Genomic DNA, 18,250 nt, shown 5'->3' on the forward strand with positions numbered 1-18,250 from the left:
CCCCAAAGAAACAAAGGAGGGATAGAAATTCTGCAGGGAATGGAGTAGCCTGGAGTGCATATTCTGTTACAGTAAGCTGCTGGAGGTTTCCTTCCGCCTTTGAACCAATTAGGGGAGGTGTGGCTCTTAGCAGGAGCAATTAAGCATTCATTGGCTCAGCCTTATATGTACAGAGGACCCACCATGCCTCTCAAATCCCCCAAACCATTCACTATCTTATAGTTGAAATAATAGCATTTGTGCTAAATTTAAACTACTACACTAAGCTGCATCATTTTGTTTTTAACGTAAGACCTATCACAAATTTCGGGGATAGTCTGGTGACCAAAGAGAGAAAAACTTATATTAACATTGCCTTTGTTTTTTTTTTTTTGGGGGCCTTAGTCTTTTCACAGGGGGTATTTTTTTCCAGAGACCCGTATTAATAAAAATGTGTAACATTGACTATAGGACATATTAAGCACTACTCAATAAATAATAGCTGCTATTATTGTTTTTGCTATTATAATTATTGCTAATATTTAGTGTGTATCAAAATCATAATTTGGGATTAATGCAAGTAATTTTAAGCTGCACGACTCTGTAAAAAATATATACGTAGATATTTGTATTATATACACAAATATGTATATAGATACATGTACACTAGTTTTTATTTAAAAAAACACTCATGGTAAACATTTAGACTGAACAGAAAGGTGTAATGTGAAATGTTTAAGTCTGTTTCTCTCCTCCAGCCCACACAGGTGTATTGCCACATAATAGGCTCTCAACATACAGATTTTAACACAATTTTAAAACAGTATACTGGATATTTTACAATTTGATCTTCTGACTTAAAATTCTGTATGTCATTACTTAGAGGCCTGTGTCATGCTTTTTAATGTCCACATACTATCCTGTTTTATGGATGAGCCATGATATTTTTAAACATGTCTCCTATGTTTAAACATACAGGGTCTTTCTCATTCTTTTGCTATCAGAAAGCAATACTCTAGTAAGTATTTTTGTATATGCATTTATACATATATATCTGTAGGATACATTTTCTAAAGTAGAATTTCTGGGTGAAAATTTATGTGCATTTTAATTTTGCTTGATTTTGCCTAATTACCTCCCAAAATATTGCACCAGTCTACATTCTTACAAAAATATGTGAATGCCTGTTTCCCTGAATCCTCGCTGTTAGTGGGTACTATCAAATGCTTCGATTTTTGCTAATCTAGTAGGTGAAAAGTAGTATCTTACTCTAATTTGCATTTTCTTTTTACTTAGGAAGGAGGCTGTAAATCTTGTCATATGATTGATGTACATTCTTGTTCCTTTTTCTGTTTTTATTCCTTTCCCATACTGGTGAGTGAAGAGGACGGTGGATTATTCATTTTTTGTTATTAGTTTGTTAGAGCTTTTTGAATATGGAAGGAGCCCTGGAGGTGCAGTGCTTAAAGTGCTTGACTGCTGATCAAAAGGTCCCGGGTTCGAATGTACCAGCCTCTTCCAGGGAGAAAGATGTGGCAGCCTACTTCCATAAAGATTTACAGCCTTGGAAACCCCGTGGAGCAGTTCTACCCTGTCCTATAGGGTTGCTATTGGAATCGACTGGACCGAAGTGGGTGTTGGGGTTTTTGAATATGAAGACATTAAACTCAGATCATTTATGTGATAGGTTTTTTTTTTCTGTTTGCATTTTGACTGATTATTATACTTTGTTTCTAGACCAATGTTTAAAAAGTTTTAGTCAAATTTATCAGTCTTTTCTTTTCATGGCTTCCGAACATTTTGGCATGCTATTTTAAAACTTTAGTCACGGTTTCTGCTATGTAGGTCTCTTCACCTGCAATTTATTTTTATATGAAGACTGAAATAGGTATCTACCTTTATTTTCTTCCAAATGATGTTTTTTTCCAAGTGTCCCAACACTGTTAAATAATTATGCTCTTCCATTGATTTGAAAGATTTCCTGTATCATATATTAATTTACAATGTATAGGGGTCAATGTGTAGATGCAGTTATTTCAGAGTCTGTTCTTGATGGCAGACCTGGATTCCTTTAGACACAAAGAGTCACTCCTTTAATCAGAAACTTTAGCCAGTAAAACATAATTCCAAAGAATTATTTAAGGATAATTTTAATCCAGCACAGACACAGCAGAGATTCTAGCCTTTTCCCTGCTTTCTTCTTCTCTTCTAAATTAAGCTATATTATTTCTCCCTCTATATGCCAGAAGGGAAAGTATTGTTTTGTTTTTTAAAATACAAGTGATAGCCTGAAATTACTTTTAGGGGAAACATATACACTGTTAGCACATTGCTAATATGACTGTCAAGAATAGTCCATGGCGTGAAAGTAGTGTTTGTGGGCTGCTTTGTAAATCACTCTGTGGGGTGGGGGCGGGGGGCGCGCAGGGGAGACATAAGAAGGAAGCATTTCTCAGACAGTCACTTTACCGGAAGGCTGATGAAAATCCTCGTTTACAAGAAGCTTTTAGCTGCCTCATCAGTATACAGCTCTGCACCTACCAGCAGCGCATTCAGGATTTCCTGAGCAAATACTGCTGTTTCCTTTTTGACATCTATGCTAAAACTGGGTTAGTGCAGCTTGAACTGCTGCCCTTGAATGGAGACCTTGTGGCAGTGCTGGGATTGGCCAGGCGTAGTGACCCACACGCTCACCTGTGTCACATGGATTGGTCAGATGGTCTCACTAAGTTTTGACTAGGCAGGGCTGGCTCCTGATGTGGCTGCTCAGTGTCCCATGATGCTGTTCTGTAGCCTGTACAGAATAACAGTTGATTGCTTGAGGCCACCTTCTCCCAACAGGTGATTACTTTCCTTTTCCCTGACGGAAAGGGCGCGCCACAGCCTCAACATCCCTGCTGTTAAGATGAAGTTCTGTGCTCTTGGCTTTTTTCAACTTTTGTTACTCTTTAGTCTCAGAAGGTTTTTGATTTATTGCTAACTGTGCTTGTTGAGGTAGCACTTCTTATATACTTGTACATTGTTATGCACTGATTATCAAAGCAGTTTTTGCTAGCTATCATCCGTATAAGGAGCCCTGGTGGGGCAGTGGTTAAGAGCTTGGCTGCTAACCAGAAGGTCGGTTAGCAGCCACTCCTTGGAAACTCTGAGGGGCAGTTCTACTCTGTCATATAGGGTGGCTGTGAGTTGGAATGAATGGGTTTGTTTTTTTTTTGGTATCCATTATAATCTTTACCTTTTGTTGTTCCCACCCTATGTATTAAGTTGAACTGTATGAAATTTTATAAAAGTGGCAATTGCTTATGATTCATTCTTATGTAAAAGGAATCGGCCCTCCCCACCACCACCACCAGCATTGGTTCACTTGCAGATCTGCTGTTGGCCCACATCTCAACTTCTCCTTCCCCAGAAGTGCCTAAGTGGCCATGGCTGATACAGATTTCCCTTCCAGCTCCATCTAGGCCTTTTTGGCACCTCCCTGCTTGTACTTTTGAGGTCAGTTACAAATTCTTCTGTTGTTATTGTATCTCCAGTAATGGGTCCCCTTCTCGGACTGGCAATCTAAAGAAATACCTGCTTGAAATGGGGCAGTTACAGGGATTGCCAAACTAGTCAACCCAATGAGAAGGGGAAGGTGGGCAAGGTTTTCTAACTGAATGTCACTTTGTTTAATTTATATAAAGTGGTTATAGTAGGACTTCACTAATTTGGATTTCAATAATGAGACCATTCAGGTAAAGCCTATAAAATTTATCTTTGCTTTTAATTATATGAAATAATCTGTATAAAAGAAGTATGAGCACAGTTGAAGGAGTTATCACCTAAGAGAAAAAGAAGACTCACACAGGCACCTCAGAGTCTCCTGCCAGCAATGAAAATGCGTTATTAAAGTAGCAGCTGAAAGAAATTTGCCAGTCAAACTGCTCGTTGTCTCGGGATATCATGTGAACTCAGAAAAAGCCAGTCATGTTTTTTGGAAAGCAGTCTGCAGTTCACTTCCCTAAACTCAGGTTGGCGTTTCTCTACCTGTGTGCTTCATTCTGAATTAGAGATATTTTGGTATATGGTCAACTTTTAACAAAATATTGTAGACTATTATTTCATTTTACTGAAGGTGACTAAAATGTTTGGCATTGTAATGTAATTTTTGTATCAAATTTTATAGGTTAAATTTAAAGAAAAGATTTTACCAATCCCCCTCCCCCCGAACGTAAGAAGAGGGATAGTAGTTTGGAGGGCTGCTCTTGTTATCTGAGATGCCTCATCTGTAAAATGGAATGGGGATAAATATAGCCTCCTTCCTAGGATTATTGTGATAATATAAACTCCATAAGGTAGTGACTCACATATAGGGCGTGATAGTAAACGTCCATTCTCTTCCCTTCCCTTCATGGCCTTTTATGCATCTTTGCGACCCTGACTGCTCTTAGAAGCCTAAAGTGAAGCTTAGATTAGTGACGGGGTTTCAACTTTTTAGATGTCTAATATAAGTGGTCTGCAGTGGTTGGAAAGCAGAACTTGCCTTATTTCTCCAGCCAATATGTTTTAAGAATCTCTTTACAAAAAATGTCACAAGATGCCTCAGGGAAAAGTTGAGTAAATTGTCATCTCTGAGGCAAAATTTCAAGAATTCTTCGCTCTGCCTAGGCACCAGAAATTTACATGTGGTCCAGTGCTCTGGACAAAGGCACTGAAAAATACTATTAAAAAAAAAATCTCATGTTATGGGAATGGGGTTGCTAACAATTAACACCATGCCAAGTAAGCAAAACATTGGTCAAGATCAATTAACCAACCACCTAGGAAGAACTCGAAGTCATGGAACAAAAGTAGATTGATTTTGTTGGGAGATCATTTTTCTTTCTATCCATGAACCTGAGGTCCTGCTTTGTATCAGGCATGACATAGGCCACTTGCAGACAGATCCTGCAGCCCACTAGACTTGAATCCCTAGCAAAGAGTCCTGGATGTGTTTGGTGAAGGCAGTGAAGAGGAAGAAAGAAGAGCATCTTTGAGAAATGGAGGGGCTGGCCTGTATAAATAAAAGTACCTCGGAGACCGTTTTACCTAAGGACAACCTTAGATGGGTAGACAGCCCATCTACCGTGAGAAATCTGGGAGAGTAATCAAGAAAGATCTTTGTTCCTTTTGCAACTTGGAAAAGTGCACAGTCATGTCCTTGCAAGCTCAGTGGAGAGAAACCAGCTTAAGACCACTGGTAGTGATGTTGTTTCTCTGGACACTGCACTATCAGTTCATTTAATGCAACTATTAAAATACCAAATTTATGCCAAGTTTAATGTTCACTTGTCTGATCTGGAAGGAGCCCTGGTGGCACAGTGATTAAGCACTTGGTTGCTAACTGAAAGGTCGGTTCAAACCCACCAGCTGCTCAGAGGGAGAAAGATGTGGCAGTCTGCTTCTGTAAAGATTACAGCCTTGGAAACCCCATGGAGCAGTTTTACCCTGATCCTCTATGAGTCAGAATTGATTCAACAGCAGTGGGTTTGGAGGGCAAAACTAACATTTTGAGTATGTACTACTGTTTACTTTTTACTACTGTACAGTCCAATATGGTAGCCCCTAGCTACATATGGCTATTTAAAGAAAATGAAATAAATTTTAAAATTAAACAAATTAAAAATTCAGTTCTTCAGTTTCACTGACAATATTTCAAGTGCTCAATAGGCACATTTGGCTAGTGGCTATTGTATTGGACAGCACCAATACAGAGCATTTCCGTCATGACAGAAAGTTATCTTGGACAACGCTAGTTTCCTATGTGCCAGAATTAAGCGTATACACTAGGTTGTACATATGTTATCTTATTTATTCTCCAAAATAAACCTGAAGAAGGGTTTCATTTTCATTTTGCAGATAAGGAAACCAGCTTGGAAAAGTTAAGCACTTTGCTTCTTCTCACATAGTGGCCATTACTGTACCTGACAGGTGGTAGATGCTAAGTGAGTAAGTGAGAGACCCATGACTGTTCAACCATGAAGCCAAACACTTCCAACAATTACAAGATTCTGTTCCAGTATTAATGCAGTTTAAAATCAAACATTTGTCAATTCTCCCTTTTCCTTGCTATAATTTAATAATATATCTAAAATTACTCTTAAAAAGAGAAAGTATATTTCAAGGTTAAAAGGACATGGTAAGTAAAGCAGAAGCCTAACTCTAGAGGTGGGAATGGGGAGTGACTGACTGCAAACAGGCATGAGGTTGTCTTTGAGGTGATGGAAATGTTCTCACATTATATTATAGTGATGGTTGGACAGCTCTGCAAATTTACTAAAAACATTAAATTGTACCTTTAAAATGGGAGGAGCTGGTATGTAAATTATGCCTTAATAAAGCTGTTGAAAAAAATATGAATTCTAAAATGCTAGGGAAGCCAAAAATTTAATATTGAAAAGCTGCCAAAAACCTTAATTAGTGAGCCAAGGATTAATAGCTGGCATTTCCTTAATTTCCCTACGATGGAAAAGAAATGATGCTCTGTTGCAAATTAAACGCCAGGAAACTCTACAGGGGATGCATTATAATGCCCGGTTTACAGAGGAGGGAATTGAGACTCAGAGAATTAAAATAACTTGCTGAAGATCTACAGCTCTCAATAACTGGAGACAGTATCAAAACCCAACATGGCCTAGCCCCGAAGTGCATGGCCCGTCTCCTACTACATCACGACTCTCTCTCCTTGGGAATGAGAAGAAGCCCTTGTTTGACCTGAGATCACTTTCCTTTTCCCAGGAGATAAGAGTGAACTGGTTTTCCAGTGTTTCTACCAGCATTTTATGTTTTGTTCTCAAGAAGATTCACAGAAACTATGCAGCTGGAATCTGTTTTCAATACGGAAGATGAGGGAAAAAGAAGAATATGGCTTTTATTGTAATGGAAAGACGTGTTTCTTTCTGTGCATGTTCACAAGAATGCATTCTTTTATGGCTCTTAAGATTAAACACACACACGTACACGCATAGGTTGCGTCGTGGCTGCCGTTGAATCTGTTCCAACTCATAGCAACCGCATGTGACAGAATAGAACTGCCATGTAGGGTTTCTTGGCTGTAATCTTTATGGAAGCAAATCGCCAGGTCTTTCTCCTGCAGACCCTCTGTGTGGTTCTCAACTGCCAGCCTTTCAGTTAGCAGCTGAGTGCTTATCCGTTACACCACCAGGGTGTTTTCTCTCTTTCTCTCTAAATATATATTTTAACACACACACACACATATATGAAGAGACCTGCAGCCAATTATTTTTGTTTGTTTCCATTTTTTTCCTGTTTAGTTGATTCATCGGAGACTCCAGGATGTGACTTGGAATGGTGTCTGTTTAGGAACTTTTGCGGAACTGGCCTCTGTCATGCTTCTTGCGTATAGGTTAATGGCTTGGTTTTGGAGTACTCGCTAAGTGGAGAGACTTACTCCTCACCTACTGTATGAAATGGAATGCTGGAAAGTTAGAAGCCTTCGGGGCTGCAATTTCCAGCTTTGGCCAGGGATTATATCATTTATATCTTCCATTCTGTCCTGTTAGCATCTAGCATTATTTCCTTCTTGCTGTTTCACTGTTCCTGTTTATTAAATGTTTAACCAGACCTCTGGGTAATCCCTGTCCACCCCATTCCAGTCTTACCAAGCCCGCCCATGCCTCCCCTTCCCAGGTCCTTCCTCCTCTGAAGCCCAGGCCATCTCCTCCCAACCTCACTGTGTCTTGCTTGCTCTTCCCTCTGTGAATAACCTAGATCCTTTTCTTTTTTTCTTTTGGGACTGGTCTATACACTTTTTCAGGCAGTTAAATTAAAACAAGACAAAAATAAATAAAAACAAGAAACCATTCTGTGTCAGACAAACAGAACATGTCTATGGGCTAAATTTGGGCTCTCAGTGTAGTACCTCTGCTTTCCCCAGGACCTTTAGAGACACCAACAATGATTTTTGCATTCAAAGAAATGTAGATGACACTGAAAAAAACCCAGAGTCTGTGTTGTGATGATAAAACACCGTAATTTTGAAAATGGATATCATAGTGCTTTATTTTTCCCTTTACCGATATTCTTAGAAACAGGGAAGTAAACAGAAGCTTCTGCTTCTACATAGTTGGCAACAGTAGAGCTTATTAAGTAATTTTGAAATTCTCACAGTCTTGTTCACATTTCAAAATGAAGTGCATTTGCAGGAGTTCTTGAGTCACTTCTTTGTGTGCTCAGAGATGATTGTATGCCAGGATTTGAAAAGTCATTAAGGTAGTTTCAGGAAATTAGCCACCTCCTAGTGTCAACAGTGGATTGTGTATTTTAGCCGTTGGACTCACTGCTCCAGCAGGCAGCTTGCTTTCTCGTGAACTGTGGTCATTAGCCTTCGCCTGCACATGTTGTCAAAACAAGGCAACGGCCTCTTTCCTCATACACTGCATCATAATCACTTCATGGCCCAGGATACCTTCACAACAGCCCGTCCAACACCTTACCATGATCCACCACACGCATCACACTTCCAGCCGAGCATTCCCTAGGACTAAGTCAAAAACAGTTTCCACATATATTTTAGAAACATTCTTCCCTTTCTTACTCTGGATTTTAAACACATGCACGTGGACATCAGTTGTGTTCTGAGAGAACTCTCGGGTTTAAAGGAATTCAAGCTAGCTTTCTTTTTAAGAAAAAATGCATCTCCGAAACAGTCGCCCTGTACTTATCCATTCTGTGGGTCCGTGTTTTTCCTCAGTGGATTTGCACAGAGGACTTTGGTTCTAACTTGGTGAATAAATGCATTTCCTCTCTAAAGGGCAGTCAAAAGGGCTACATAAAGCACTTGAACACATTGAGTTATATTTACAGCATGTTTTGTAGGCAATAAATATCATAAGAAAAATGGATGCATTTCAAGATGGGCTATTTTCCATACGATGAGTGAGCTGAATAATGATGAGTATCTCCTAATTCTTTGTATCAATGTAGAAATGTCAGCATTAGGAAACAGGGGTGAGAGTGATGTTCATTGTAGGCCTATTATGTATGTGTCAGGTCATAGGATAAGTATTTTAACATCAAACGCAGCTTGCTGTAAGGTTTGAAACTGCCAGCTCTGAAGCTGGACACTCTGGTTTGAATTCCAGCTCTTCCACCGCTAGGAGAGTTTACTGAGGTGAGGTGTGCAAGCATCTAGCCCAGTGCTGGTGAGATAATGAAGGCTCAATAAATAGTAGCTGCTTATTATATTTTATTCCATTTAATCCTCACAGCAACCCTATGAAGTATGCAATGTCCCCATTTTACAGATGTGGAGACTGAGTTTTAGAGTGTCCCAGTAACTTGTATAATGTTTTTCAGGAGTATATTGCAGAGACAACCAGAGCTAAACTAAAAAAAACTAAACCCAATGCTGTCGAGTCGATTCCGACTCATAGTGACCCTGTTGGACAGAGTAGAACTGCCCCATAGAGTTTCCAAGGAGCAACTGGTGGATTTGAACTGCCGACCCTTTGGTTAGCAGCCATAGCACTTAGCCACTACGCCACCAGGGTTTCCGAACCAGAGCTAAAACACATCAAAGACCACCCAGTTATAAAATCTATACTTCTAGGAATAATCCGCTCTGGGATTCTTCTGTGATGAGAACGACCACCCCAGCTAGAATGGTGACCTCAACAAAGACAAAGCTGCCCCTTATAGGCAGCAGATTCACAGATAATGTATAAATAAATGAACCCTACCATTTCTAAGTGTAGAAAAACTTTCAAAAGGCCAGTTTCAGCAGTCAACCATTTCATAGAGTTCTTTTTTGCTCTGGATAGCAGGTTCTCCCCTATATGGGTAGAGCTACACTTTTCAAAACCTGTGCACGATTTATGAAACATTCCAAGTACAGTAGTCCTATCACTATCTCTGCTGTGTAAATGTCATCATCTATGCAAATATCAACTTCTGATGCCATCTTAAGTAAACTGCAAGGACGAAGTTCCTTTAGCAGCCAAGAGACAAACTTCCAGCTTTTAGAGGGTTTTATTTTTAACTAGCTGCTCTGGTTTTCATCTCTCCTTATGGCTAGAGTACCAAGTAATGTCAGGCACCCCCAGGCCCTCAGCCAAATCAGTCAGGTTGGACTTGAGCATCATTCAAATAGCCCTTCTAGGCGTGGGCTTCATCTGAGAACATCTTTGTTTTCATCCTCAAGATTGTTTTTCTGCTCTGTGGCCAAGTTAATTGTGGGCCAGTAGGATAACGGGAGACCCTGGTGGCATAGCGGTTAAGAGCTACAGCTGTTAACCAAAAAGTTGGCAGATGGAATCTACCAGGTGCTCCTTGGAAACCTTATGGGGCAGTTCTACTTTGTCTTTTAGGGTTGCTGTGAGTCGGAATTGACTTGACACAACGGGTCTGGTCTGGTCTGGTCTGGTAGGATAATGATTGAACTTTAATAGTGGCTCTAGTCGTGTTGACCTTGAAACTGGGGAATTCGTTTTACTAATGCAGGATACTCTTTGCTATGTTGAAATCGTAGACAAACAGATGACCTTTAATCTAATACACAGGTAGGATTTAGCTCTTGTAATAGACTGTCTCTTTTTTCTTTAGATCTATATGCGAAAGAGAGAATGCAATAAAATTTAAGTTCCACAAAATGAAGATGGGCTTAATATAAAGATAGCACAAAACCAGAAGAATTGAGGCTGAATATTGTATAATTTTCATTGCAGTTTACTTTCTAGCACTTAATCTAGTCAAAATATTTTCTTTCACAACATTGCTACCTTCAGATGCTTAACTATATTATGCCATCTAAATTTATATCTGCAATAAGGCGCAGAGTGTCTGCATCGAATTCCATGCAAATGAAAAGAACACATCCCAGGATACTGTTATGGATGTGACAACTTAGGAAGCTACATATCACCTCACTTAAACTGCTCTGTGTTTTCCTTTCCAGGGTTCAGCGGATTCCTACACAAGCAGGCCCTCTGACTCTGATGTCTCTTTGGAGGAGGACCGGGAAGCCATTCGGCAGGAAAGAGAGCAGCAAGCAGCCATCCAGCTTGAGAGAGCAAAGGTGACTTTCTTCCCTGTCTTTGGTTCAAAAGTGACATGTTGCTCAGCTGGTATCAGCTGCGCTTGCCCTGCCTCAGACTTCTCTGGAATAATCATTTTATGATCATCCAGATAAGGCACCAGACTGCAAGGCTCCCAGATCTATTCGCCCCTAGGAGTGGTTAGTAACGATCCTAGGGGTCCTTTTCCGAGGCACCGATCTTTTGTCGTCTTCTGTTTGGCTTGGTGGTGAATTACTGGTCATCTTCCAACTTAGCAATCGTGGTCGATATCAAAGTTGCCATGTGTTGGCAGAGAGGCTCCTAGGGTACCCCCTTGCCCTACTTTTTCTTGGCGTGTCATTCTCCATCACATCAGCCTTTATTACAGGCTGTGTGTTCCCTGTTGTTCTATGGATCTCCCTGTTGGTCTCTCCACTTTTCTCTTTTGGTTTCAATCCCCTAACTCAAGTTCAGTGTGAAGTTTTGGACTTTGAACAACTCTGCAAAGTGCAACAAAGATGAGCAATAAAAGCCATTGTCAAAATAGACCTTCAGATATTCCACAAGGAGAGACCCCATGGGAATCTCTGCCCAGGAGGCAGTAAGGAACGAATTAGCATATTTCAATGTTAGGACTGGAAGAGACACTAGAGATCTCTTATCCTACATCTTTCCAACTTTTTTTTTTTAAAGCAGAGCCATCATTTTTCAAGTGGAATTTTATGCACAACAGCAAAATATAAAACAGGGCTCATGGTCAGCTTTTCTTGCTTGCCATCCACAACAGACTCCTAAGGTATATTGACCTAGTCATCTCATTTTTAGAAGAAAAATTGAAGCTCAAATAAAGTGACTTGAATTCCTTCCCCTTCCTATTTTTACAGTAAATCATTAAAAGAGAAGTAAGAGTCGATGGGTGCAGGTAAATGAAGTGTCTTCATTTGCTTCAGCACCTTCTGTTTCTGTGCTTGGTTGGTGGAAGGGGGTTTTGCAAAAATGAGATTCTCAACGAGGGTCTTACTTCACTGCTGCTCCCAAGATGTGTTCCTAGGAACGATGAAGGAGCCAGAAACAAAGCAGCTGCAAACTGTAGGAAACATTACTTCTTCTTTGTGGGTAATTTTTGTTTTAAAGTTTTCTTTCAGTCTGTTTTGTGGCCACTATACTCACCCAGATGTCGGTAGCACCACCATTAGCTTTAGGCTTGTGATTTGCTGAGCACTTGTGAGGCTTCCCCAGCCTGAGAGGACTTTACTGGGCAGGAGTTTGTGTAAATCGTTTCAGAACCAGATTTTGTGAGCTAGAAAGACCATGTGTGAAGAGACTGCTGTTTTGGTTTGAGCCTGACTGGACTGGACTTTCTCTTCCCTGGCAGGATAAGGTATTCTCCTGAGTGGGCTCCCATGCATTTTCAGATTCAAGACTATTTAAAAAATACTTATTCTTTCCTCTCCCTCTCTTTTTTTTTTTTTAATGATCCAACACATATTTCCTGTATCCCAAAGAAAATCTTTTAAAATAACAAACAGAGCTTTTATGACTAGAAGACAAAGCAGAATGCTCCTCCTCTCTCCAAACTGCCCCCCCACCCTCCACTCCCCACCCCACCAGTACTTCAGGGCACGATTCTTTATTTGGGGTGTTGGAAAGTAATGCAGAAGAAGAAAAATGGTTAGGCTAATAGGACTGAATCATTTTCAGGGTCATCTCTGCAGATTTCTCAATATCGCCTGAAAATGTAAAACCCATTTGAGAGCCCTATTTGGAAAGTGAATTCTCTTACTGCCTGGCACTGTTATCTTACTTACATTTCAGTATGAAAACCCTCCTCTCTCTCCTTCCATTGCTCCTTATTCCATGGTTTCGTCCCCAGTCCAAACCTGTAGCATTTGCTGTGAAGACGAACGTGAGCTACTGTGGTGCCCTGGACGAGGATGTGCCTGTCCCAAGCACAGCCATTTCCTTTGATGCCAAGGACTTTCTACACATTAAAGAGGTAAATGTAGGACACACTGCCTTCCTTAACCTGCCAAAAAGCTGAAGCCTGGAATCACCTCTGAGCCAAAGTAAATAGAAAGGAGACCTGATAAACTGCCAAAGTGATAACTCATTTAATTTACTTGGCCTTCCAGATCCATTTGTCCTCTCTGAGATATAGAAGCCTCAGATTGTTGTTTGCATTATCACAAACCTGCAACATTGGATAATGGCCAACCCTTAACATCATAGGATATAAAGATTTAGGACAGTTGTATGGTCCTCTGGTTGCCTTTTAATCACCTTGAATGACTGCAGAGCCATTGATCTATGGACCCAACTTAAGGAAACATGAGTTTGGTGGCATGTCACGTAACCTAGAAGGGAGCATTTATAAGGGATCTTATAATTACAGACATCTGGGGTACAGTCCTGTGAACCTTAGCATTGGAACCAACACTAGAGAGTATAATTATTAAAGGAAAGTGTTAAAGCTGAGAAAAGGGCAAAGGACTCTGGGGAACAGAAGGTTTAAAGGGTTGAGCAATATAAGGAGGACTGGAGTTTCTGGCTCTCGAAAGGTAAAATAGTAACATCTAAAAAAAAAAAAATTTTTTTTTTAACATCTAATACTTTATTTAACCTGGGTATATTGAAGTCCCACTTCATATCAGACATTGTGCTTGGCATTGGGGGATCAAAGGTAGATGATCATCTCTGGAGATTAGGTTGAATTCTAGTGGGAGAGACAGATAAGTACACAGTTTGAACACAGGACGAGAAGTTCCGCTACTGAAAAATTGAATGAGTGTTCTGGGAGCGCAAAGAAAGAGCTGAGAGACCTTCTAGCTGGGGAGGAGGTAGACCAGGGGTAGGAGAAGCTGTACTGAAGTAGTGAAGCCTGAGGGGTTCAATATGCAGAAAGGCAGGGGGGTGGCACATCTTGTGAGAAGAGGAACACTTCTTCACTGTAACATGAAGGAAAAAGATGAGCGCAGCATAGATAGCTCAGAGCATTGGGAATGAGAAGCTAAGGAAGCATCAGATAAGTTAGGAATACCAGGTGAATGGATTTGAGGAGAAGCACATTTTAAGGAACAATAAACAAGTTCAAAATAGTTATTAGGGAGAGTAGAAGAGCCAGCTTACTCTTATTGGTCCAGTTGTGTGATTTTTTTCTTAATTGCAAATTTTTTTTTGTTTTTAATCTCATCTGCAAGGGATACATGGAAAGAAGGGTTCTTGGGACATCACAGGCAGCTTTCCAGTTATTTTTATGTAGGACAGTATTGAGGGAGGTATGCCTCTCTTTGATTAACAGTGTTTAATCACACGACAGACTAGTTATTACTGTAAATATTAACAAGAACCATGGAGTGAATTGTAATTGAGAACCAAATGCTTCTTTGGTCTGATGTATTGTGTCATTTTATTGGCCTGCCTGTAACATTGCCTTGGCCGTCAGAACCATGTTGGCTTCGAGGATGATTCATCAATTCACAAGATATGGTCCTAGCAACATCCTGCCAACTCCCTAAAGCATAAGCTTGTAGGCTGTTTTATGAGAAGTTAGTGATTAATTATATTTTAAATTATCAGAGGCTTGAGAAAATACCAGAGCAGAATTGGCAGCCACTAATTTTTTCTGAAGATTAATTTTTTTGTTTGTTTTTTTAAATAGCCAAATTTTGTTTATGAGAAGCATGAAAGATTCCTTTTGGGAGAAACAAGCATTGGAAGAGATAATTAGGATGACCATGAAGAGAAATTCATAAAACAAAAATACTTAATGCTGAAAAGGGGATATAATTTTCCACATATTTGCAGCTATACCATATATCTGTGTGTGGCTAAATATAATATAGAGCAGGCCCAAGAGTTAGCACAGTTAGTCTGCAAGATACAGGTTATTCTGATTCTCCAGTCTCAGTGTCATACTGGATATGGTTCTACATTTGCAAAAACTGCTAACATTTTAAAGTGTCCATTTAAAATGCACTTTATCCTGCCACCTTCCCTTTCTTCCATAAGTGGTTTACATCAATCTGCCTTTTTGAATAGATTAATACATGATCTTTCTTTATAACTAATCTATCAGTGACTCTATTATTCTTTTCTCATCAATTGGAACTTGTTCTTTAAAGGAATTAAAGGCTTTCTCTAGTCCAGGGTTCCAAATTTTAGACTCTTCCTTTATACGAGGAGAGTTTCTGTGGTGTCCAAGAGCCATATTTGCCTAGAAGACAAGGATCCTTGGCCTGAAACATGTGCCCTTGCAACTGAACTATTAAGCTGATTCTGTCTCACCATCCCCATAAAAAATGGTCAAACCATATTCATTACTTACAAACACCCAGGTTCCAAGGAGACGCAGCATTTCAAGAAGTAAAAGAAGATCTTACATATTACACACACGCTCACTCATATGAAAGTCCCAACCTTGTATTTTATTGCTTTCCTCCATTCCGTTGACATTTGTCCTCTTGGTTGCTTTTTTATCTATGTGCTTGTTAATCAGTGACTTTCTCTTTAGTCTGTCAGTTTGATGTATGGTATTGAGCTAGTAATCCTTTGTGAATTAGAGCCACTTGCTTTCAGATCTTGAACTATCAGTTAAGAAAATATCTTAGAAAGAGAAAGCACTAATCATATTAAAAAAAAAAAAGAAAAAAAAAATCAAAATGTGAGAAGCATTGGAATAACACTAAGGTGACTTTGCCCTAAAGCTGGCACATGCTCTTGGAACAGCAATGCAAATGAACACCTTTCTATAATCCAGTTGTAGCCTTTCCTCTCGTCTATCACCTAGAAGACCACCTATTAGGCACCATTTTAAGTACTTTCTCAGTAATGAAAAAGCTTAAACACAGAGAAGAGGTATAGCTAGACTTGTCACATAAGCCACATGATGAGTGAATTAAGCCCTTGCATTTGCATAGCGGCTCTCTCCCAAGTAGCTCAAAGGACTTTTATTCACATTGAGTCAGTCTCACTGTGCTTCCTCTGCTTCCTAGAACTAAGTTAAAACATTTGGAAAGTTGCATTAGCCATTTCAGGAAGCCCTTTAGGTCAGTTTAAAAAAAAAAAAGAACAGTTACCATGGAGTCAGTTCTGACTCGTGGTGACCCCGTGTGTCGGAGTGGACCTGTGCTCCATCCATAGGGTTGTCAATGACTGATTTTTTGCAAGTAGGTCACTAGACCTTTCTTCCGAGGTACCTCTGGGTGGACTTGATCCTCCAACCTTTCAGTTAGCATCTGAGCATGTTAACTGCACCAACCAGCAACCTGTTAAGGTCACTTTGGTACCGTTTAATAAATCGGTGTTTCAGGGGGTTAACTTAATTTCAGAAAATAACTAAAGCACTAGGAAGCTGTGACTTATGGTTTATTTTGTTCCCACAACAGTAAAATCTAAATTCCAGACCTATGCACCAAAGCTTTTAAAAGGGTCCTTTTGTTAATTCTGAAATAAACAGGCCTATCTATTATCCTGAAATAAAAGATGGGGGAAAACTAAGACCTAGATTGTTCAGGACTTTGTATTAGGTCAACTTACATTTCCTCAATGTACTCTCATTATTACATTTCTTGTGTGCCTTGTGCAATGTCAAGACCACTCAAGGGAGTCCTACCAGAGTCGCCAATTATATTGATTCAGTCCAGGGAAGCTGAGACAACCTACCTCTGACACCAAATGTGTGGTGAATAATAATTCCCACTCCACACACAGACTGTAGAAATTGCCTGTAGAAATCTCAGCTTCCCTTGCCTGGTCAATTTGGACTCCAGCAACCAGTATTGCCCTTTCTAGCTCATCTCCTCAAAAGGGCAAGTGCCAGCCCCTTTTCTCTCTCATTGCCATTCACATGGGGCTAGATCAGTGGGTACTGGCCCCTTCTCTATTGTTTAGGTCTGATAATCTGTTGGAACAAATCACAAACTCCAGTGAAAGGGCTCTCTTTAATCTAGCAGATAAAGAATCAAACACACGAGGGAAGTCTGGGATGGGTCTCGGCTCAGAGTTTCCATGTCCCCAGGGGATGTGCTTACCCTCCCAAGAGCAGATGCTTACTCTCACCACCCAAGAAGCTCCACCTAGGCTCTGTCTTCCAAGGCCTTTACCGGCCTCACTACTTGGCCAGTCATCATGCCTCCTGAAGCTTAGTCAGTGTTGGACCCCCAGGTGGTTCCTCTAGGTCTGGTCAGCCTCTACTCATTGGCATCAAGAACCAGGACCAAAGGCCAAATTGTTTACTGCAAAGGAGCTTCAAACTTTGCTCCTTGTGTAGAAGCTGTGTGCATAATAAAGGCCAAATCCCTAACTGTATCCTTTTTCTTTTGAGTTTGAGACTGTGGGTTCAGAGCTACTCAGAAATTCTTGCTATGCTGGTGCAATGAAACCATTCATCCGTCCCTCCTTCACAATGTGTCAGTGTTGTATACACACAAATTCCACCATTTACCACTTGTTTTCTGATCTAAGCAAAATACACTGCATATAGTTGTTACTCTTTGAAAAACAAATTATATATGTAAAAAAAAAAATTTTTTTTTTTTTTATGTATGGGGCAGTTCTACTCTATAGGGCTGCTATGAGTCGAAATTGACTTGACAGCAATGGGTTTGGGTATACACACACACACATACACACACACAAATAATCACAGAGAGAGTTATCTGGTCAACGCTAATAAAACCAAAAAGGAAATTTTGGGGATCATCACTGGAGAGTTTAAACAAGTGTTTAAATGATAGGACTGATACCTGTTTTCTAGAAATGATCTAGCTGAAACCTCCCCTTTGAAAGACAGATGGCTTAGGATAAATTGCTTTCTGCCGAAGGATATATCTAGAATTACATATCTAGAATTGTTGACCCATTCAATAAGGCCACATTGACAGAGTTTCACTCCACATTGGCTGAAGCCTTTGTGGTACTTGTTTCCTGAGTTTACATGTCATGGAACTTTATTTAGAATAGAATTATTGGAGTTACTGTTGGGATTCAGGCTATATGGAGATTATCTAAGAAATTCCACATGTAAATATGCAATATACTTAAACTTTGTAAGAGTAGGCTTCTCTTTCTTTAGGTAGTAATATGAACCTTAATTTGCAAACCTCTGTTTGAAATATTGTGACTCCTACCCAGTGAATATACAATAGAGAGTATCATGGAATTTTTACCTGAGAGGTTTTGGTAAATGACAGACTATGAATGTATTTCATCTGAGGCATGTCTATCTTGTCTTACAGAGT

General features: G+C 39.9%; 1 protein-coding gene across 1 annotated transcript in view; it reads left to right on the forward strand.

The window, feature by feature from the left end:
- Positions 1-18,250, forward strand: part of CACNB4 (calcium voltage-gated channel auxiliary subunit beta 4) — a 266,305-nt gene that overhangs the window by 209,653 nt on the left and 38,402 nt on the right. Inside the window, exons 3-4 of the mRNA XM_064287451.1 lie at positions 10,913-11,032; positions 12,886-13,008. Coding sequence (XP_064143521.1) covers positions 10,913-11,032; positions 12,886-13,008 — 243 coding nt within the window. The remainder of the gene's footprint in view (positions 1-10,912; positions 11,033-12,885; positions 13,009-18,250) is intronic.

The sequence above is a fragment of the Loxodonta africana genome, chromosome 6 (assembly GCF_030014295.1).
Source record: "Loxodonta africana isolate mLoxAfr1 chromosome 6, mLoxAfr1.hap2, whole genome shotgun sequence".
NCBI lineage: Eukaryota > Metazoa > Chordata > Mammalia > Proboscidea > Elephantidae > Loxodonta > Loxodonta africana.